The sequence below is a fragment of the Aythya marila genome (assembly GCF_965140915.1).
Source record: "Aythya marila genome assembly, chromosome: 8".
Lineage (NCBI taxonomy): Eukaryota > Metazoa > Chordata > Aves > Anseriformes > Anatidae > Aythya > Aythya marila.
In genome coordinates, this window is record NC_139049.1 from 32,039,222 (window position 1) to 32,062,403 (window position 23,182).

The 23,182-nt window shown below is 46.8% G+C and overlaps 1 protein-coding gene across 1 annotated transcript in view; it reads right to left on the reverse strand.

The window, feature by feature from the left end:
* NEGR1 (neuronal growth regulator 1) overlaps positions 1 to 23,182 on the reverse strand; it is a 241,092-nt gene that overhangs the window by 125,018 nt on the left and 92,892 nt on the right. Inside the window, exon 2 of the mRNA XM_082765786.1 lies at positions 5,803 to 6,035. Coding sequence (XP_082621912.1) covers positions 5,803 to 6,035 — 233 coding nt within the window. The remainder of the gene's footprint in view (positions 1 to 5,802; positions 6,036 to 23,182) is intronic.

The following is a 23,182-nucleotide window of genomic DNA, read 5'->3' on the forward strand; positions in this document are numbered from 1 at the left end:
TTTTCCCTTCTCCCTTCTGCTTCTGGCACTGTTGTATAGTGCAAGGAGCTGCTGAAAGTCACCTTGGGCTCTGCTGGACACATCTTTTGTAAGGCTCTCACAGGTCACAAAACAACTCATTCAAATTAATTCAAATGTAACAGAACTAATATACTTTGGACCAGAGAGCAAATGATTATTTTGTGTTGATTATCCTTTGCCTGCAGATTTCAGAAGATGGAAATTTCAGGCTTATAATGGAAATTCAGTTGCAGCCGTGACTGTAAAGCAGCTCCAACATCACAGAATTATGAGTTTCAGACTAGTAGAGCCCTGCTGTACTTCAGATAAAATATTCCCGATTTACATCCTGGTAAATGAGATCACCTGCTAATGCAAACATTTTCTATGATTTAAGGCTTTTAAACAAGGGTAAAAGCCATACGTACCCATCTCAGAGCGAACGAGCCCCTGCAGCTCATTTGAATGCCCTGAGCTCTACGAATGTGGGAGGGATTGAATGAATGGATGAAAAATACAAGAACTGGAGAAAATGTCCTGACAAGTCATTAACGAACTCTGCTGCAGATGCAGCCCCTGGTAGCAGCCAGCCCCACAGGTGGGTCCGGGAGCAGGCGGCGTGGTCAGCGGTGGGGCTCTGCTGCTGAGCCCCTGGCTGAGCCACCCCACCCCTGCAACCATGCCTCTGGGCCTTTTTCTTCGTGTGCTGAGCAGGGACAAGATGATAACAGTGGCTGGCACTTGTGAGTTAATTTTATAACGAAAACTGACATCCTACTCGAGTGCTGGCAATTTAAAAGAGTAATGGATTGTCAGTTTTAGCTGGAAAGTGGTTGTTATATGATTTTAGAAGTCTTTTGCATATTTATTTTGTCCCACTTTAAATAAATTTGGGTAAGATTTATCTCGTTAGCTCCAAACGCAAGTCCCTCTCGGCCTGATTGAGGAAACAAATTAGACTTTGCAAACATTGCAAAGACTAAATCAATACATTAATATTTAGGGGACATTAAGGAGGTTTATTAAACAGAAAAAGGGCCTTGAGTATTACTTTGGAAATATTATACATGTTTAAATCAAAAATATAGGTTGTGGTTTCTGACTGAATCTATAAATTGCATTTGCATAGACAACTGAATTATTTACACGCACGGAGTTCCAAGCATAGACTGCACACAGGCACGGGATGCCAGGGGCAGCACAGGGGCACGGCAGCAGCTTGCATGCCCCGGGGCTGCTCCCAGCGTGGTCCCAAGAGCATGGTGGACCCAGCCCAGCATAGAGCACACCAAAATCAAAGTTATAGCCTCAAGAGACTAGTGTAGGAGACTGTTTGTGTCCCCAGCTCCACAGCATCAGCACTTTGGTGCTCACGGAAAGCACTGACGTGTCATCAGTGGGGCTGCTACGCCGAAGGGGTTGGGTCTTGTAGTGGTGCGGTCCTTCAAGCTGTACGTTTGTCCCTCTGTCCTGGGACCCACACCACACGTATTATTAAACGTCACGAAATTCCCTCCCAGCCCTCATTTTGCTATCTCGAGCGCAGCAATCGCCTCTGGTGTGTCCTGCGTTCCCCAAGGAGCCCAGAGGCCCTCCCTGGGTGTCAGGGGGTCGCACACGGTGCCCCCCGTCACCGGTGGCCAGCATGCCCAGCACCACGTCCTGACACCTGCACGCGGGTGGCAGTGGGGCTGTGACCTTCGGCTCAGCTCACAGGCAGAATTAACTCTCGGGGCTGCTGGTAAACGTGTCTTAGTATTTCTGCACCTTGAAGGGGAAACACAGCTCGGAGGATGCAAGCTACACTTTGATAGAATAAATGCCAGATTAGAAATGGCAGAAATGGCAACCTTTCCGTAGGAAAATTATGGGCAATGTAGTATGGTAAGAGGTATTTCATTTTTTGACTTAACTACAGCAAGCTCCTGATATTTAAATCATCTGCAGTTCACGACTCTGCAGATCAAGCATCTGGCTCTGATGTAGATTAAGTTGATTACAAACTCCTACCTTCTAAACTTTTAATTAATTACTTCATAATTCTCACTCCCATTTAATAAGGTCACCGAAATAAAGTTAACTGGATTATCTTCCTCTCTTTCATCTGTTTTTTCTTTCACTGATGTAAATGGGACTAAAGACACATTAGGCTTTTTTATTTTTTTAACAATTATCTCAAATAATTCTCATGGTGCAAAAAGGTCTAGCTATGCAATAAGTAGCACTGATCTAAACTTGACTTGGAGGTCTCACTACAGCTTTGTGCAGGGATTTGGCAGGCTGAAGTTCAATGTCAGGCTCTGCTGGTGGCCAGCTCACCAAACCCTGCTGGGTCTCTCCCTGTGTTTGCACATGGGGCAGGGATGCAGTGGCACCTCCTTACCTTCAGCTGTTTTACTGATCATCTCACGGGATGGGAATTTTTTGTGCACAAGATCTGTGGTTTAACCTGCGAGTGTACAACATGTGGTCCAATGCAGCCAAAACTGTGTTTGGGGATCCTCTTGTAAAGTGCCAGAAAACAGATAAAAGTGGAAGAGAAGTAATGGAGGCGGGATGAATTTATTGAACGTTCGTGCCAAGGAAAACAAAACAGGAACCATCCACAGGCTTAGCCAGGGAGGCTGGCAGAAATGCTGATTTTGTGGCTTGGACCTCTTTACCTTTCTGTGTTTTAGTCACGGAAATTAAGACATCCTTAACCCACTAAAATGTATTTATTCTCTGAAACACTTAGATAAATAAGATCAGAAACTGTCAGACCAAATAGCAGAGTAGAGAGTATTCAAAATGAGAGCTACAGGATCTGTGTGTATAGAAAGATCTCACCAAAGAGAGAGAGAGGGAGAGAAGACAGAGAGGGAAGCAGAGTTGGATTTACACAGCTTTTGAAGTGGAGGTTTCACAGCAAATAATTTTTCAGTCTGGAGTTTAACCTATTTGAGAGCTTATGATCAGACATAAGTCTTTATTCATTTAATTTACAACCCACTGCATACACCCCTGGCTCCTCCAGTTCTGCTATTTTCAGAAAGAGAATGTCTTCTTTCAGTGTTATTCGATGGAATACAGCCTGTAGGGCAGAGGAATTTTAAAGGGCTAAGTCTTTGCTTTTAAATTTTTCTTTGCTCCTTTATTTCATGTGCTGCTCCAGATCTGCTGCTGATCATTTATTCACAGTGTAAATGGAAACCCAGCCCTTTGACTGAATGATTTTACTTTGGCTAAAGATCTGCTTTTCCCTTCATTTATTTTTCCCCGCTAGCAGAAGTTATTTCTAATCTTTCAATACAAAGTCATGAACAATATAAAAGGGAAACATAAAACTGCCTCCATAAAATGTTATTATGTCATCCCCGCGAACCCCGTTCTGGAGGAAAGCACACATAAGCTACAGCACCAATTAGCTGTTTGATGTTTCCTTTACAGCCTCAGTTACTTTCCGACAGGTCTGCCTCCATCTCAAAGGACACATAAATCTCGCGCCGCACCTCCCGAGCCCCGGCACAGGGAAGGTGAAGCACGAGCTTTGTTAGCAGCGCAGCCATGGGTGACCCGCTCCGGACGCTGTGCACGGGCACGCCGCGGTGCGGGGCTGGGCAGCTGAAGACAGCAGCGAGCACGAGTGCAGGGCTCGCAATTACCTAAGTGCTATTAGCTAAGTGCTAATGGCACGACACAGGAAAAAGTAGTTGGTGATTTTTTTCAGCTTTGTCTTGAAAATGGTTCTCTTGTCCTAGCTGCGATTCACAGAGCTGCTACTTCTTTCTTACATAAAACTGAATTAATATTGAAGGAATTGAATATATACACAACTGAAATAATAATTGATGCTGTCACAGCTTCTTCATTTCAACTTCCCAACCCAACTGCTTATAAAGAAATCCGTCTGTGTTCCCTGAAGCCCCCATATAAGCAGAACACACACAGGTCTTCACAGAACAGCTGCCTCTGAGGAAAAGTTGTAAAAATGACTGAGTGATGGCTTTCTGGCTCTCCTGATATTCTTTCTGCCACAACTACCCTTAGCGCTTACAGAGTTAGAGTCTAACATACAAACCATCGGGGTCTGAAGGTCCAGCGGTTAAGAATAATTAGTCTGAGAAGCATTTCATACGTGTTACTTGTAAGGGATTCTGGTGTGCCATATGGATTAATAGAGATTGCCATTTCAATTCTTCTGTTTTATATTCATTGCTTTATTACTCATAAAAATGCAAAAGAAAATGTTAATGATGATTACACCAAAGACTAATAAATTAAAGCCTTAGGTTATACTTTGCATTTCTGAAGATATAAATGCAATCGCTTAATAATTATGCATATTTTAACTATTGAGTTATTATTTCTCTATATTTTTGCAGTTAGCCTAATTAATTTTAAGCTCCTGTTTATATGTTTTATAAATGCAATTAATTTCCAACTATTTTTTAGCCCCTTGTGCGAGGGCATTAGCTATTACAAAGATAATCAGAACTAAGAACTGTTCACCCTGGAACAGTGCTATCAATACTGCGTAAAGCTGACACCCCTGTTCTGCAGCGCCTGTAACAGAAAACCATCTCCTGGAAATAAATGGACTTCTCTACTTAACGACATTGGGATCTTAGTCAGTACTTACGTGAGAAAATTGCGGTCTCGTTGAAAGAAAAACTATGGATTTCTATGTTACAGCAAAATCAGCTTACATTTGTCTTAACTTGTTTATTTTGCTCTTAATGAATTGTGCATTTATATTTTTGAAAGAAACCTGCTTTACTCGCTCTCATTTGGCTGACGAGTTAATTCTTGCTGTTATAACTGTGTTTGTGATGGCACACACCAGAGAAGACACTCGAGGTGCTCAGATGAATGACTCTGCCTTTCACACACCAGCTGAATGCAGACACCTGGGTGAGAGCCCCGGGGACAGGACGCCCACCCCACGGCCAGGCTGAGGGCGATGGGCACAGCCAGAAGCCCCCGGAGCCGTGGCTCACCGCTGGCATGCAGCACGGCCCTGGCACTGCTCCTGCCCAGCCCAGTTCTTATTTCTGAACACGTCTTGGCAGCACGAAGACAGTGAGGTTGTTTCTGGCAATACTGGGTTTCAGTGTGACAATGCAGAGGCTGGAAACCTTCTCCCAACTCACTTCGTGAGCATGCACCCATACTCGATGCCTAGGCTGAGCACAATGCAAAGCAACCACATTTTGAGCCACACAGGAGACTACAGCAAACGGAGAGACACCTGCACAATACCACTCCAGGGAACAAAACTGCTGTACTTGTATTTTCCTTTCGTATTTTTGCCCTCCACATAACAACCATGTTCAGGTATTTTTCATTAAACTGTGCACTGAGACAGCCATCATGAGCTACAACAGAGCACATGTCTGTTTTGAAATGGCCTGCTAGGACTCCTGGCCACTTCTAGCCCCCAAAGGAATGACTGCAGCTGGGGATCTGCTCCCCTAGCAGAGGCTGCAGGTAAGCCAGGCAATGTCAGAAATTTTACCAAAAACGGGCAATCAGAGCTAGCGTCAACTGCTGAACCATTCAGTACTATCTATTTGCTGGGACCTGGAACCGACTGTCAACATACATTCCAATTTTATGCATGACCAGTGAAGGGCAGGTAGACTTAAATAGATCAAAGATTGGATTGCGAAAACACTTTCTATAAAATATATACAGTCTATGGCTGCATATACCAAAAAAAAAAAAAAAAAAAAAAAGTGCTTAGCTGGCTTTTCCCATCTATAAACACAGATTTTTCTAGTACATTTTCCATGACAATTTGCAATTAGTTTAAACACATACCTTGTACAGTTAAGTGCACCTGCATGGTTCTCGGAGTATGCTGAGTTTGCACAGAGCAGGTGTAGGGACCATCGTCTGTCACATCCACGTCCTGTATCTGCAGGCTGTATTCTCTTCTATTTGCTGTCGCGATTGAAACTCGGGGATCTACTGACCACTTATCACTTCCAGCAAAAATAATACTTGACCGATTCAGCCAGGCACCTTTTGACGCTCCATCTTCCAAATAACACCTGGGAAAAAAAGTGAAACCATTAAGTACGCAAATCTAAACATTTTCAAACACCATTAACCTGCCATTGATTTTTTACACCGAATACAGCTACAGTACCTTAGACTTGAACCTCAAAATACATGAGTCATTTGTTAATTCGCAAATCATCATAAAACCAAAAAACGATCTTACAAACAGGCAATAAACAAATAAGTCTTTTGCTATGTTCTCCCTGTCTGATTTCCCTGCTGTGAGTGCTCAGGGCAGCAGCAGGGAGGAAGCCTTGTTTTTCCTGAGCTCAGCTCAGTGCCTGCCTGTCGTAGCCCATCCAGGGTCAGCCCACGAGGACCAGCCATGGGCCTGTGCAGAACTGCTGTCCTTCTCCTAAGACGCAATAAACTTCTGCTCGTTTAGTTAAGGAACCAAAAAACTTTCTCCACCAAAAATTATAATGACACCTTAGAATCTAAAAAATGTCTTTTTCTTCTCAACAGAGAAGAAATTGCTGATCTCCTGCTCAGGACATCTTGTTTGAAGTAAGCGTGCACTCAGTTAGCACGGAGTTTCCTGCAGACAGCAATGAAAGGTAAAGCATAGTTCTGCTACAACATTTTTAAGACATTCGTGGTATGGTAGTGACACAAGTAAGCGTGATTTGTTTAAAATGCCATTCTTTAGCTTTTGCACAGTTATTGTTTATTAGCACAATCACATCAAACATGGTGTCCTTAGGGGTAGAAGAGTCGCCTTAATCAGAGCCCGGGGAGTACCGACACCGTGCAACAGACGCAGCTGCACCCCAGACAGATCCCTTTCTTTCTACATTGTAGTTCAGAAGTATTCCTCCATAAAGACTTTTTTTTTGACTGAGTAAAAAGTGCAGCTGTAGAATGAAAATACATCTATCTGAAGAGTTTGACAGCATTTCGACACAATACCTCAGGGGTTTGAACACGGCACTGGAGATTGCGAGGGAATTGTGAGCTGAATGCACCAGCCCCGGTACTGCCAACTGTCCAAAAGTAATCAGTTGGAAAATACAAAGAACAAGGTGTATTGAAAAATCTAATCCGTAGTCCATTTCACCATCTGTAGAATCAAATCCCAGTAGGACTATTAAAGGTCAGTGCTAATTGAAAATCTTTTCTGTAGATATGCGACCAAAAAAGAAAACCCAAGCCAACATCCTAGCATAACGGCAGTACAACCTTCTACTAAGGTAATTAGGCCCTGCAATATACTGCTGTTGTCAGTATTTTGTGTCATGCGTTAGAAAACATTTGCAATTTCTCTAAAATAGCTTTTCCTCTCATATTGCTCACTTGCACACTGGGACGAGGAGAAACGCACTCTTAGGGATACTACAACGGGTCACTGACAAGTCCCAGGGGCAGGGCATCCAGCACAGTTGCTAAAACTTGTAAAAGCAGGAATAAGGAAGGGATAAGAAGGAATAAAAGAAGCGGGTAAGAAGCTAGTGAGGAATTCTGATGGCACTTCTCAGCAACTGGCTCTTGAGGAAGAGGCGAGCACCTCGCTGGGAAGGGCAGCTCGCGCCTTCCCCTGCCTGCAGCCGTGGAGGTGTGGGAGCGGCAGCACAGAGGCACGGATCCTGATGGCTTAGGGCTTGGATTAATCTTTCTGAAACATCTGGAGAGAGCCTGGGGACACCGGTGATGGGTGAGAGAGCGGGAGGCTGGGCAGCATTCGCAGGCACTCGGCAGTCCCAGGGGCACTGCAACATGTGCTAGGGCAGCGCCGTCTGGGTTCCACCCGGCTGCAAATAATGATGAGCAAAGGCTGTCTCGACTAGGGATGCACTCTTGAACTGCAGTCAGAGAGATGATTTTTGTGAGCCGCAAGGAAAACACATGAAGGAGCAGAGAGCCAGGAAAGAAAGCATAATGACAGGAAGAAAACCATTAAATACCAGCAAAGCACAGGCTGTGCGAAGTACGGGAATACAGCGAGAACGCAGGCACTGGAGATACTGCAAATACCACCTGGCCACGGGCAAGGAAACACTAGCTGCAAGAAGAGGAGGCCAGGAGACAGGAGGTGAGACCTGAGCAAAAGAAATCAGAGCTAGCTTGGGCAGCAAGCACGGGGAGACAAGGCTGGGAGAAGCGTGCCCAGGAGGAGCAGCTCGGACCCGGAACGAGCAGTGCCCAGCAGCGCGCCGCACGGACCAGGCAGAGCATCTGACAGGGTCCAGGGCAGGAAAAAGTCTGAACGGATCCATGTCTGAGAGCAGGAAACTGCAAATCCAAAAAAAAAAAAAAGTACTAAAAAGGTACTATGTGACTGGAAAATAATCACCATTATCTACATTTAAGGAAATGGGGAGAGTGAATCAGGCAAATGTTAGGCTAACCACTGGGACCACAATGGAACTCAGGGCTTTAAAATGACTTCAAAAGTTGAAGGAAAGTAATTCAAAGTGCAACAGACTAATGGGACATTTTTATTTGATAAAGAGGTTCTTTACATGAAGGAAATCCAACAGCAGAAGATAATGCAATAAATCTCTTTGATAAAACATTAAAATAGTGCAACTATGGAAACTGTTAAATAGAAGAAAATGGTGATTTAGTAGCTTAAGCATATGGTGGCATTGTTTAAAGGGAAAAATGACATTCCCATTAGGAATAAGAAACTAGAAGCATCGGGCTGAAATTCTTCACAAATGGATCATGAAAATAACTATTCAGTCATTTAATTAATGATCTCAACATGGAATCTGAATAGAAAGATAACTCTGATAGCAGCTGCGTGCGGCACGGGGTAAGAAACCAGTTTATATAGCTGAGAATTGGGATGTCAGAGGGAAGCATTGCTTTGAGGACAGAGCTCAGCAGAAGCTTGTGGGTCCCTGCAGGACTTCTGTGGGCTCTGGACTCGTTCTACAAGTGCAAGGAGCAGCTCTGAAAGTCCTCCAAACACTGACATATTGATGAGAGCCAACAGAGGGTTGGGGTGAAGCAGGGAAACCTCAGACGTTCCCCAGTATTTCTACAGCGCGTTTCTGCAGCGGCTGGGGGCAGTCAGTTACCGATGGGTGTTTCTGGCGGTAAAATTTCACTTAACACTGGTGCTGACATTTATTTATGTGTCACTGTCCCCCTCCACCATGCAGGAAGGCACTCTCACCAAGATGAAGCCAACCCCTCCTTGCCCAGCACACAAAACAGCCTCACAAGTGCCCCGCTGCCTGGGCAGCTCGTAAGAACAAATTAGCTTGGCTTAGGAAGAGAAGGGCTAACAGAAATTGAGATTTGTGGTTAAGAATTAACGACAGAAGCAGGATTCCCATCAGATTTAAAGCAAGCCCCAGGACGGCGGCTGCTGTCCTGGCTGGGAGCGGCACGGGTCCGACCGAGCCCAGCCTCCTGAGTGCTTTGCCCATGAACACTGCCCGGGGGTGTTGGGGCTGGCACGCTGAGAAAAGGCACAACGGAGCAGCACGGAAGGCAACGTGGGACCTCTGGCTGTTTCATCTGATACACAAAAGTATTTTACATGCAATAGCTTTGTAAAACAAAGAAGCTTTGAGTATTAATGCCTGTACTCTCCTAGTGCAGGGGTGTCGTGGATAGAGGTGAAAACCTGATAAAACCAGCTGTCTTTTATGCAGTGCTAATTAACAACAGGAATGCAGTGCACAACTGCGGTGTAAAACATGAAAACCGAGTGATAAAGATGGAAGAGAGTTTTAGTTGTTGAGGAAGACTTTCAAGTTTGATGGAAAAAAAAAAAAAAGGTATTTCTACAAATGTAACAAGGAGAAACCATTTGGGGCTCTTGTTCAGACTGTCTGAGCGTGTTGGGTTGTGGAAGCACATCGGGTCCAACAGAAGATGCTATTCAAAAGGGCTCAGATACAGGTCCTTCCCCAAACAGGCTCCTTCAGTACCCCAGAGCAACCTTTTCTCTACATTTACTCAGAACCCACGCATATTCCCTAACCCTGTGAGAATGAGATGACGTGAAAATGTTGCAGAATTTGGCAGAAATATTTTGCACAGAGTAGCCTTTGAATTAAATAGCAGCCAACGTGCAGTATTTTCCCAGTACGCACGCAATACACAATGGATAAAGTGCATATTTACTCCATGGAAGAAGCAATCAAATGATTCATCTCAGAAATGTTTTCTAATCTAGCCAATTTAATCCCTTTCTGTGTACAAATCACTTCTCATTTCTGAAAATGCATTTATGGCTCCAAAGTGTCCTGCAGGCAGCTTGGATTGCACATTCGCCCAGGCGTGGGACCGGGCACTGCAGCAAAGCTTCCGCTCTCCACACCTAATTTCAGGGGAACAAGGACGACAAATGAGATTTTTTTTCCCTTTAAATGAAGGATTGGTCTCCAGTTTTTCCATGCATTTATAATTTTCTACTAAAGAGCAGTCTTTCCATACCCCAAATATGGGGTGTAACCAACTGACTTTGTATGGATGAATGTTTGCAAAGAACCACCAGGAACAACAAAGCTGTCGCGTCCTGGGGGCAAGGAGTGGGCAGGAGGCAGTGGGGAGGAGACAGGGGCCTCCCGGGGCAGCCAGCGAGAGCTGTGGGAGGTGAGTTGGGATGGGGCACAGCGGGGAGCTGAGCCAAGCCTTGGCCTTCGGACTGCAGCAGAGCACTGGAGCAAAACGTGGTAAAAAGCCTCAAAGAGGAGTCGCCAAGCTAAGCTTTACGAAAAGCCTAAAATTTGGTTTTGCACTGTGGGAAGATTTGCCCTGGAGGCTTGCAGACCTTCCAGGGACCTGAAGCACACCCACGAACGTTTTCAAGAGAGTGTGAGCAGAGGGTTGCTTCCATGCAACACTATGAGGAACTGGGAGCCTCCACTGCAGTTCCTCGCAATTAGCCCGGTCCTCCAGCGAGGAGCCCGACTCCTGCTCAGCACCTTCTGGGTCTACGAGCAGCAGACGCGGCACCCGATGATGCTGGAGCCCCGCAGAGCGCCGGGCCCCACAGGCCGACCCCACGGGAGGTGTCCGATGCCCCCTCCTCACCTCTGCCTCCGTTGGAGCTCCCTGCGCATCACGGCAGCACTTCGCCAGCGCACGTTTTCAACTCCATGCACAGCACCGATTATTTTTATAAGTTAATAATAGCATAGGAGTACAATTAAGGAAAGCGTAACAATCTTTGAATAAAAGAGAGTTTTGCTCTTTTTACCTTTACATTGCTTGGAAAATTATCGATTAAATTACAGCTGAACTCAGAAGATATTTCTTCTATTTCTAAACTTAGTAGATTGGAAAAAAACTATTTATTTTGTAACTGATGATGGTAATCAGAAATTCTCTACTCAACAAGCATAAAAACTAGATTTTAATGTTAGTTGTCATGCGGATGAAGGTATTTTACAATGTTTCTAATCATTATTAATGGGGATGATCTTCTGTAATTTGTAAGCACAGAGAAATACAGTCTCACCCAGTTTCCTCAAAGTTTTTAATCCTTTCTTTTTGATGCCTCCCACTCCCCTAGCTCCCCAGTCCATTATTTCCCAATAATGAAAACACAGACCTATTAATCTCCGTAAAAGCATCCCTTCCCACTTGTTTAATTAGGGCTGTGCACGTCCTTTTCCACAACTGCCCCCAGAGTGCCGCAGTGGAGCTTGTGCCCCTGCCTTGGCACACACACACAGCAGGCCTGCCCTGCATGTGCCTGTCCCATCTGCTCGTCTCCAAACTGCCCTAAATGCACAGTCTAGGTCTAAATCTGGATGGTGCTTGGCCAGTACTTAAAAATTACAAAAAAATATCTTCATTAAGTAAGACCAAAAGCCACCATTATCCCCAGTCCTCGTGCAATTACTTGACCTGAATCGCACAGCCGCGGATAAGAACCCTACACGCTGCCCTACAGGCCCGCAGCTGAACGCAGGCCCCGAACCCTTCGGGCCCCCCTGGCCCCGTGTGCCTCCCTGTGGTGCTCCCACCCCCCGGCCCCTCTGCTGGGGGCAGCTTGTGGCACCCCGGGGTGCTTCCTTGATAAACCCCCAGCAGTAAGGCCCCAGGTGGGACACCAACCGCTCGTGTGTAGGCTGCCTGTCTGACACCAGCAGTCCTGCTGCTGTCTGTGTGGCAAGGCCTGTGGCGTGTACCTAAAGCCCTGGGATCCTTCCTTTTTCCCCGAAAAGCAAGAAGGATTTGACATGAAGGATGTCTGCAGTGTGCTGTAAGCGCTGCTCTGGGTGCCAGCTCCCTCAGCAGCCGGCAGCGTCCCCCTGCCAGCAGCCGGCGGTGGGCGAGCTCTCGCCGTGGGGAAAGCAGGTGTGAGGCGCTTAATGGAGCTGTTATTGCCTACTGCAGCATCTTTTCTCCAGTGAAATTGGTTTAGGCACTGAGCTATAGCTGCTTTTCATTCAAAGGGAGCCTTTCTGCAGAGTGCAGGAAACCTCTGCAAAAAGCAGTGCTGCTGAAATGTCCCGGCCTTACTGCGGGATCGGCCGCGGGCCGAGCGGCAGGGGAGAAACAGGGGGTCGGGGATGGGCCGGGGAGGACACCCAGAGAAGCAACATCTTTCCCCAAGAAGCTACACTATTTAGGAAACATGCAGATGTTAAAATATCCTGCAGAGGGAGACTGTTGTGTCTCAAATGGCCGGAAATCTGCAGACGGTTTCTGGAAAGTCTGATAAACAGGAGTTATGTAAAGCCGGGGAGACCAGCAGCTGCTGCGAAACAGCATCTGAAATCAGACCCACAAAGCTTGGTCTCGCAGCAACATCAACAGACCTAACACGTAACTTGGCTTTGCCTGGCACCTCCATTGTACGGCAGGTCCTTAAGCTCTACGGTAAAAATGCTTTCTGCTCAAAAAATATCAGCAGCGTTCAGCCAGGATGTGAAGGGGCTTCTGTGCGTAATGGTGCACCTTCCCTGCACACGCTCACCCCCCTGTGCTGAGCCCTGTGCCCTTTCCTGGCTCACAGCAAATAAAAACCCATTGCAGATGCGTGTGCTACATGTCTGCAACAGCAGCAGATGGGCCAGCATTAGAAGATAAGTGGTGCTAATGGATGGAGTATAGATTTCAGGTCCTTTCCTCACTGCAGCCACTGGTTCCCAGCAAATGCTCGTGAACTTTGCAGCGTTCGATTTAAAGGTCCTGCAAACACTGCAAGCGCTGCGTTGTTTCCCCAGAAAGCCCCTCACTTCTGTCCCCCGTGCATACCCCAGCCCCACCAGGTCACCACATCACCGTGTCACTACAGCACCACCTCACCACGGCCACTGCAGCTTTTCCTCCCCGGCACCCCGGTGGCTGTGGGGCCGCCAAGCCCTCTCCTTCCCGCTCGGTACCCAGCCTCCTTCCACACCCAGCAGTCCCGGCGTTCCCGTTGTGTTGGTGGTACAAGGAGCTCTGGCTCCATGCTGAAGTGGGAGCATGCACAAACGAGCCTTTTTCCTCTGATCTTTGCTCTGAAAGTGCTCAGCTGTCAAATCACCGTAAGCTGTAGTCGGTACCAAACCCTTCTAGAGGAGGTTTTCTTTCCAGGTTCAGATGTTGTGTGCCTCCCTGACTGGGGAAGGAGGTCTCCAAGCCCATCTCTGCCCATGCACTGGGGAAGTAGGTGCTGGAGGAGAGGGGTCCCTCCAGAGCTGCTCAGGCAGGATCCCTCCAGGAAAAATATCATATCCTGCATGAGGCTGGAGTGAGCCTTCACCAGGATGAGCCTCCATCAGGGACGAGCCTCCAGCCTGGAGCAGCCTCCATCAGGATGAGCCTCCCACCAGCCCTGCTCGGAGCCACCCTGGGCAGGCAGCACACAAATGCCTCACGCTGACAGCAAACAAGTGAGCGATGTCTCAGCATCTTCCCCTTTCAAGCTGAGCACACTAGACACGTCTGAGACTTTTTTACCTGCTGTTTGCATCTAAGTAACTCATTTAGCATGGTATCAGTGCCCTTACTCATAATTAGAGTAAGGCTAATAACTCTCCTTTAGAGGAAGACTTTCTCCCCCACCGACCTGCCTGTTCAGTGGCGCTCCGCAGCAGTCACGCTGCCGTCCAGAGCAGCCATTTGGAATGGAGAACTGCAAGTTCAGGCAGAAACCAAGATAACTCTTTAAATATTTGCTGACCCATGGACTTTTTCAAAAGGAATAGATAACCGTATGAGCGTTTTATCTGGCAAACTGCCTGAGATAAATGGGGATTCACGCTACCTGAACTGTTATGAGTAATTAGCATAATTAACCTCCCTGCTCTGCTCCTGTGCCATTTCCACCATTCCAGAGCACCGACACAGAGCTCGTAACGCCAGGACAGGTCAGTTTTTGTGCCCTGTAGTGGGGCACGACAAAGTTGCCTGGTGCCCACCGACCTGCCGAGGATACAGACGATGGAGAGGGAAGGGCAGGGGGGCGGCGAGCCCAGCACAGCACCCATCAGCTCCGTGCTGCCCTGAGACACCTCGGGATTACAGCTGCCTGCAGAGCAAAGGTGCAGTGACATCTACATAGGAAACTTTGTAATGGAAAAGTACTAGAATATAAGTAAAATGTAGCATAATAAGACTTTTAACTGAAAGTATATATATATATATATATATATATATATATATATATATTATTTTTTTCTGTGAAAAACATTTTAATCATTCTCTAAAAATATTTTCCCAATCAAGGGCCAGAATATCTGCATTAATTTAAGCAGACCCTGCTCTAATTCAGTGCTTATCTGTTTCTGTGCTAAAGGGTGATTTTAAGATATAAAGGGTGATTAATTAATTAAATATTAATTAAGGGATTAAATAATTAAGGATTAGTTAAAAGATTAATTAAAATCCTTTAGGACTTTAGGACATAACAGGTGATTTCAGCAGTGGTAACTATGGGATGTATGTGATGCAAAGGCTGTATGTTCAAACCGAAATTGATAAGTCATTAACTTAACTCTTCACGAGGCCCTTCCCATTTTCACCATACGCAAGCGGACATCAGACCTCCGGACACTCGGGACGGAGCCACAGGAACCAGGGAGGTTCTGGTGTCCCCCGGGGATGCTCCAAAAGAGCTTTGGCAAATTCATTTGTTCAATCCCAAACATTCTCACCACGAGCTGCAGTGACAAACTGGCTGCAGAAGTACTTCTTCTCCTTGTTCGATCCGCCCTGCCTGCTGCTCTCGCTCAGCACCCCCGGGGACATCCTGCACCCCCGCCTGCCCCAGGAGGTGGCCCCGTTGGGCAGGGACAGGGACAGGGACAGGGAAAGCATCCCAGCTGCCAGAACTCATTTGTGGCTGGGTTTTTACTTATATATTCCCACCCTTTTTCTCAGATGCTTTCATATCAAAATGAACAAAAGGTACAGCGCAAAGCTGCAAATTATTATTTTTAATTACCTCGTGGAAGCACAGACTTTCTCTTTGAAGACCCAGAAACAGCACCGACCAAGGTTACTGGCTCTGACGGTCTCGGTTTCATTTTTAGTAACTCCTGGCTCAGTCCTATTGTTTGAAACTTCGCAAAGTGCTGGCTGCTGCATTTGATATTTATTAACTCTGCAGGTTTGTGATACAGGAACATGCACTTCCCAAAATTAAGGAAAAGAATTTTCCCATGCCGAACAGCCAGTAAACAATTTGCTGCGTGGTTTTGTCCTCATTATTCTGCACTATTTCTTAAGGGAGAGGAGTCTTTGAAAATTTGAGAGCCCATCATGTTTGTTTTACAGCAATAGATAAGTCAGCTGTTTCTTCTGATGGTGAAAGCCAATCCAGATGGTAAATTCTTTCCCTGCTTTTCGCCACATGACAATGAAACACAAATTAAAGGAATGAAAAGCAACATAAGCTCTGAGACCATGGATCTAGGCAAAGGATCTTGCCTAGAGGATGAGAAAACATCGGGGCTATGAAAACGCTGTGTTACTTTCCAAATCTTCAATATCACAGCATTTTCTTCAAGGATGTTAGCATTCAGAAATATATGGCGGAATTAAAACAGCTATGATACTAATTAACTGCGGTTAGTTCTGATTCAAAACAGATACATCAGTCCTCATTTTTAATGCTAAAACAAAACAAAGATTCCCTCACTGAAGTTCTGACAAAAAAAAGAGGGCTAACAACTGGAGATTATTACGGTCTCACAGACTAGGGAAAAAATAATGAGTGTGGGATGGCTGCTCGGCTCCTCAGCCACACAAACACAGCAATTTGCTAACGAACACGGCAGCGTGGCTGCGCCAGCTCCAGGGGTGGCAGGAGGCAGAGGAGAGCCCAGGCGGGCAGCGTGGCCGGGGGGGTGGCTGGCCAGGAGCTGCCCCGCTCCCCCCAGGGCACCGCCACCCTCATGCCACCGGGTTTGTCACCGGCACCGTGGGGACACCGGGCTGCACCCCGACAGCCCCGGGGAGCCAAGCCAGGAGTGCTTCCTGGTACTTGGTCATTTACAAAAAAATGCAACAAGAAAAAGCAAAATGAAAAGAAAACACAGGGATCCTTTACCGGCCTTCACACGGGTCTGCAGACCTTTTTTTCTCTGTATTTTTAGAAGTTACTAACTCCTGGCATACCGGTCTGTCTGAGCTATCTATTACCACAAATCATGTCACTCTAAAAAGGATAAAGTGATTGGGCTGTTTCCTCTGCCTTCTGATTTCTTAATATTCAGGTTTAATGTTTCACATGTATTATTTTATTTATTTTTTTTCTGAATAGCCTATTTTTCACTCAAGACTTAATGAAAAAAACATTATTTCCAAGTGAAACAAGTTGTACTTTAAGATTTACTTATAATAATATCGACACTATGGGTAAATAAGATACACAAGACAGGAGATGATTGTGTACCGTGTCGTGTCCTTTATCGGATCGGTATTGACCCGGGACTCTTGTTCGAGGAGGTAATGCTAACCCTGCAATACAATTCTCTCCAGGTTGGTTTAAGTAAAATAATAGAGTTAATGACAGAAGCAAAGCTACCTAGAGAGGTATAATTCATCATGGAGTGTTTCATGCCATTATCTTAAAAACATACAGTGTAGTAATCACTTGAAGTAGTGATAACACATAATTGTATGCTTCTCATAAATTATAGGTGAATGGGAGTTTCAGCTAATGAGTGCCAAATAGCAGCTCAGGAACTGTAGTGATTACAGAAGATGTGGTGATGAATGCATTTATTATTGGGGTATTGCAAATCTTTTTATAGCAGAGATGGCAAGCTTAGAAATAAATAACCAGCCACAGAGGCAGCTGCGAGTCCGGCCAGGACAGCCAGGCTCTCCGCACGGTTCAGTGGCCTGGCACAGCAACGCCGTGAGGTTGGTCAAAGCGAGACAAAAAGGAGAGAACAGGAGTCGGGCCGGAACGTCTGCATCCATGTGCACACACGTGCTGTTTGCCCACCACATGCCGAAGAGGAGCATTCTCCACACGAAGCCATCTCTAACACCAGCGCTCAGAGAAGCACCGCACACACGGGTGCCTCCAGCTGCTGCCCAGCCGGCACGTGCTGGGAACGGAGCCATGGGGAAAGGGCACACGACAGAACTTCAGGGAAAGAAGATGCGTGTATGAGAAAAAAGAAAAAAAGGCAGAAAAAGAAGTAGGAATCCAGCAGCAGTGGTGCCCCAGTACACACTGCAAATGGCAGGGCACGGCGCTCTCCCACGGCTGCGTCCTGGGTGCAGCGGAGCAGCCGCACTCCCACCCCGCCAAACCCCCTGCGGGTGCTGCACATCTGTGTTGGTATTTTTCCTCCTTGTCTGCAAATTCCAAGCTGTCTGGGTCAGCTAATGGTGCAATATTTTAGGATTTTTGTTGTAACAATTTGAGAATTCCCTTGCCTTTTTTTTTTTTTTTTTTTTTTTTTTAAGAGAAGCAGATTGTGAAAATACATTAATTTTTAAAAAGAAAGAAAAAAAAAACAAACAAACAAGCAAACAAAAAAAAAGAACTAAAATATTCTGGCATTCTGTATTGTATTTTGGCATTTTTACACACTTCCCTGCAGCAATTTCTCGGCAGCCTGGCAGGGTGCTGTGTGAGAGCAGCCACTGTTGCTTCTTTCATCACCGCGCAAATAATCCAAAGGCAGCGCAAGAGAAGCAGCCCATTTCTCTGAAGTTTCTGACATGATCATAGGCCTGGGCTTCAGTCCCTGCTCCCGACTTGGAATGATCTATGGCTGAAATCTTTGCTCTTTGTCAGGCAGAGCAGAGACTACGTGCAGGTGTACTATATTTCAGGTCAGGATCTAATACATTTAGGGAAGTGCAGCCAGCAGACAAGGCCATTTCACCAATTCCATTTTTGTGGAAATATTTGAGAGGTTATTTTCAACCCACTGCAAAATGAAAATAAAATTTAAAATCTCAGAGGCTTCCATGAAATAGAATTTTCCACCCAAACTAATAACTAAATAACTCAATTCACATGACTTCTACTAGGGCTGATACATGATTTCGTCTGTGCTTATCTCCCGGAACATTTAGTTTTCTGATATACTGCTGTTTGGAATCTTAGTAATAAATAAAAATCATGGAAATCTAATTGTGCTGCAACCCTTCATTATTACGAAGCTTTCAGGAGGAAGAAGAATGACCTCTGCTCTCAGAAGAGATGAGGTTCGAGCCGGAGCTGCGCTGCCTCGCGCACACCCAGGAGCCCGGCTGCAGCCACCGCTGGCCCCGCAGCACCGCTGCCAACAGCACAGCTCCCTGGTGCTGCCAGCGGCACTGCTCAGGTGTCATCGCCACTGGGCGAGCTCCCCAGTGTCAGCAGCACCCCTGTAAGCCAGTGGGGCTGCTCGGCAGGGTCTGCAGCCCTCAGGGTAAGCCTTTGTACCGATGTAACCCATCGGTGTCTCGAGGGTTTTGTAACTGTGCCTGTGGAGTAACCGCAGGGGGTCCCTGCGAGGTGCCCTGTGCTGGACACGTCCCGTGCTGGCCCTGGTCTCTCTGCTTAAGCACTCTGCAAGGAAAGGCAGGTAAAGGCCTCGCTTCACTGCAGCAGCATGCCCCCGAACGCCATCTGTTCTGTAGTCCCGGCACTCGATGAATTTTCACCTTTTAAAGGCTGTATCCCGGATCCAGTCCCTTCCCTACCACTCACATTGAAGATTCAAACAACTCTTGCCACGCATGATAATGGAAAAGGTTCAGAAAAGCATTTGCTTTCAGAATGGCAAAGCAGAGCAGAAAGGCTTTGGAATAAGATAATAAATCTGAGCTCTTGTTTCATGTACTGCTTATTTTTTTAGTTTTTATAGACGAAACCCCTGTGTAATCCCACACACTGTCTGCCTATCTTTAACTCCATGTTGCAAAGTGTGAGGACAGTACCGGGGGTTTCGGTTACCCCAGCTGCAGCAGTGTTGCCTGTCCCTCTGGGGTGATGCTGAGCCACCACAGCGCAGGAAGGGCAGCAGCGTGAAGCTCCGCACTCTCACAAACAAACTGAGAGGGTAAGAACTGGCCTACGCGTGTCTCTTAAAATGGACTGAGCTTAAGACACAAATGGGTTATTATAAATCTGAGAGGATGCCTTAAATTTTTACAGATCTTCAAATGTTGTGCCTAGACTTGTCATTTTTATGCCTCTACTGCTAATGGGATGAACGCTTCCTGAGCACCTTAGCAGCCTATTCTCATTTTCCATGCCGTATTTCCACCAGACACATTCATTGCAAAAATAAACGCTACCAGAGCAGTGCAGCCTTCCCCAGAAGGCAGTCAAGGCAGCAGATGCCTTAGCACCACCGCCACCTCCGCTCGGCTGGCTCTGTGCTCGCAGCAGACACCTGCGCGGGGGCTGCCGTGAGATGCTGCCCGCAGGGTGTGGGGTCCGGGCAAGGCAGGATGTCACCGGCTGTGCTCAGCCTGCCTCAGGGCAGCGCCAACCATGGCCCTCTGGAGGCTGGCCGCTCCAGCAGCACCCGCACGGTGCCGCTCAGTTCCTACGCCTGCTCCTTACCTGCGGCCCTGCCAACCTGCAGCCAAACGCGATGCCCAGTCTGCCAAACTTTCTTCCTGTTCCCAGCCTCCCGGTGGGAAGCAGCCCGGCACACCCACCCAACACTGACTGCTCAGCGTCAGTCGTGCAGAGCTCAGAAATGAGCCCGGTCACCACACCGATGTTGGCCCGCTACGTCTGATGCCTGCCCGCTGCCTCCGTGCAGCAGCAGCTCCTCGGGATGGTGCCTGCCCGCCAGGCACCGCTCACCAGGTTCTCTGCTGAAGATGTGAGCGACCAGGGCACGCAGAGGTGATGAGCAATCTATACAAAAAAAAAACATCCATCGACTTACTGCATGCAAATATCTTTATAATCACTGGGAAAGCCACTTTTGAACCTGATCAGAGGTGACTGTAGGTTGTGTGACTGCTCCGAGGCAGTCGGATATAACCCAACAACATTTGTGTAACCTTTGTGTAAGAACCAACAGCTCTTCGGTGGTTTCCTTCAGTACATTACCTACACACAGACCTTTAATAATAACTAGTGGGAATTCCTTTTTTTCTTTTCATTTTATGTTTTCCATTTGAAAAAATATCCAGCTGTCTTACTGATGTTCAAAATACGTTCGCTGATCATTTGACTTGCAAAAGAGGTGGAACGCCAGAACCGCCTCTTTTGAAAGCCACGATCTCACATCGCCGGTGTCACAGAACAAATAGGCTGCTTAACAATGAATCAATTATTGATAACCTCCGTGTGTGCTGTATTAAAATGCCGAGTGGATTAACAGGTGAGGTAATCAGACTGCAAACATACCGCGTACATTAAAATTCATATTTAACTAGAACAGCTGCAAACAAATCTCTGTACGTTTTTACATTAAATAATGTCTTATGCATTTTTGACTAATAAAACCAGTGCTGGCCAGAGAACGATTGCGCGGGCACTTGTTTTACAAACTGTAGCTAATTGGTGGTAGAAGCAGCAACAATTCCTCCCGTCCCACGGCTGGCCCTTTGCTGGGCAATGCTGGCTCCTCGCGCTGAACAGAGCTGGGAGCACTCGGGCTGCCCCATCAATGTCCTCAGTGAGAAACTCAGTGAGTAACTCAGTGAGTAACTCAGTGAGAAACTCAGTGAGTAACTCAGTGAGTTACTCAGTAAGTAACTCAGCAAGTAACTGGGCTGCGTGGCTGGATCACAGCACCTCCTGTGTCCCTCCCTGCTCCACTGCAGCCAAGGTGGCTCTCTGGAAGCAAAACAAACCAAGTCCCTACCCAGGCAGTGTATGACTCTCCTTTTTCCGTATGACACAGCTACACACACCGAGCACATAATCAATGACAACTGAGGCAGTAACTGTACGTGCTGTGCACCCATCGCTGTGCAGTCACTGTAGGAACACTTAGGATCCCTACGCCTTCTTGGAAGGCTGTTTGAAGGTAAAATCAGTCATGGCCAAACCCAAACACGACCAGGTAGCACGCTGTGAAGGATGGAAAGGCAGCGGCCAAGCGATGCAGTGACACCATGCATTGCCCTGTGGGGCCGCTGGCAGTGGGACCCCCCCAACACGGCCCCCGTCCCCCCAGGGCGTGCTGCACATCCCGCATCAGGAACGGGAACGCTGCCCTGAAGGAGCTATGCGGTACGCCATCCTGCTTAAACATTCGTCCCCCACACACACATCTATTTATCAATGTTTATTGAAATTAATGGAAAAAATATGTTTCCTTCTTTAATTCCTGGAGCCAGGCAAGAGCCAGCCAGCAGGCGCAGCCTGTTACACCCCGAGCACGCACAGGACTGCTGAGCACCAAAGGGTTACAGCCCCGTGGAGCTTGGGAGCCTTCAGCATAAGAAACAAACACTTTTTTTTTTCTGTTTTTGATTAAATATAACTGGAAGGAATTTAGCTTGACTCTCAGCAGTAAGCTGAATTCAGAGTGCTGGGAAACAGAAAAAATAAAAAAACACCCAAACAAACCCCAAACCTGACCACGTTCCGGGCAGAAATAATTGAAAGTCCATGCGGAACCTCACCGTGACATTTCTAAAGAGTGACTTCATTAAAAATAGCTACATTTGCTATGACTGCTAATGCACCTTTCCCACTCCTTCCTAGACAAACACTTTAAATGCTGCTTCCCAGAGAGCACAGAAGGGTTTCAGCCGCCCGCCCACTTTGAGCCAGTTTTAGGTTTCTGGGTTTCCTTTTATCTGTTGCTTTTATTAATGCAGCAGCCACACTGATATAAAAATGCTCAGAAGCAGACACAGAGCGACGGAGCAGTGCTTGTCCTCGGGTGGGCACGCAGGGCAGGGGCACACCGGCATTATCCCCGCGTCGCAGCTCCTCCTCCACGCGGCTCTCCTCGGGTAACTGCTTCGCAAAGCAAGGGCTGAACAGGAACAGAGGCTTCACCGACTGCAAGCAATATCCCAAGCATATTTTTATATATGAATTAGGGTCAAAGACCTTACTCTAGCAACTGCATTAAAAGAAAAAAAAAATCAAGAAAAAAGTCTGATCCCCACAGGCACTAACACATCCAGCCGCACGCTGTCGGTGCTGATAGTCCTGCTGCAGGGTGCGACAGAAAGCGGCTACGTGCTTTTAAGCGAGGGTTTCAAGAACAGAAGGAATACAGTCAGGCTGGGATGGTGAGCTGGGATGGCTGGAAAATATTTGCTCCACATCTTCTCAGTATTTTTAAACATCCTGCATTTGCACCATAAATAGCACGAATCAGAATGAGGTTATTAATCTTCGAGAGCCACATACAACTGAGATTAATCAGCTTGTCTCGTAAACAATATCTGCAACTCCAGAACAAAAAAGAAAAGCATCTTCCTAAAGAACAGACATCGGCATTAACCTATTTTCCTCATCTTAAAATTACATCCCCATTGTAAAATATTAAAATAAAGCTTCTTTTTTTAACAACAACTAGGCAAACATCAATAATTTAGCCTGATCTATAACAGAGGAAAGACAACGGGCTGCAATTTATGGGCTTATTAAGAAAGCATGGACCAAGCCATGAGCTGGGCACTGCCTGCCCACGGCCCCAGCCCCATGGAGCTGGCTGCCCCAGGTGGGTGCGGGATGTCCCTGCGGGGAGCTTCCCGCGCTGCGGGGTGATGCCGTGGGTATCGCAGCCTGAGTGCTGGGGCTCGGGGCTGGGGCTTTCCCTGGAAATTAAAGAACCCTTCAAAAAAATGGTCCAGA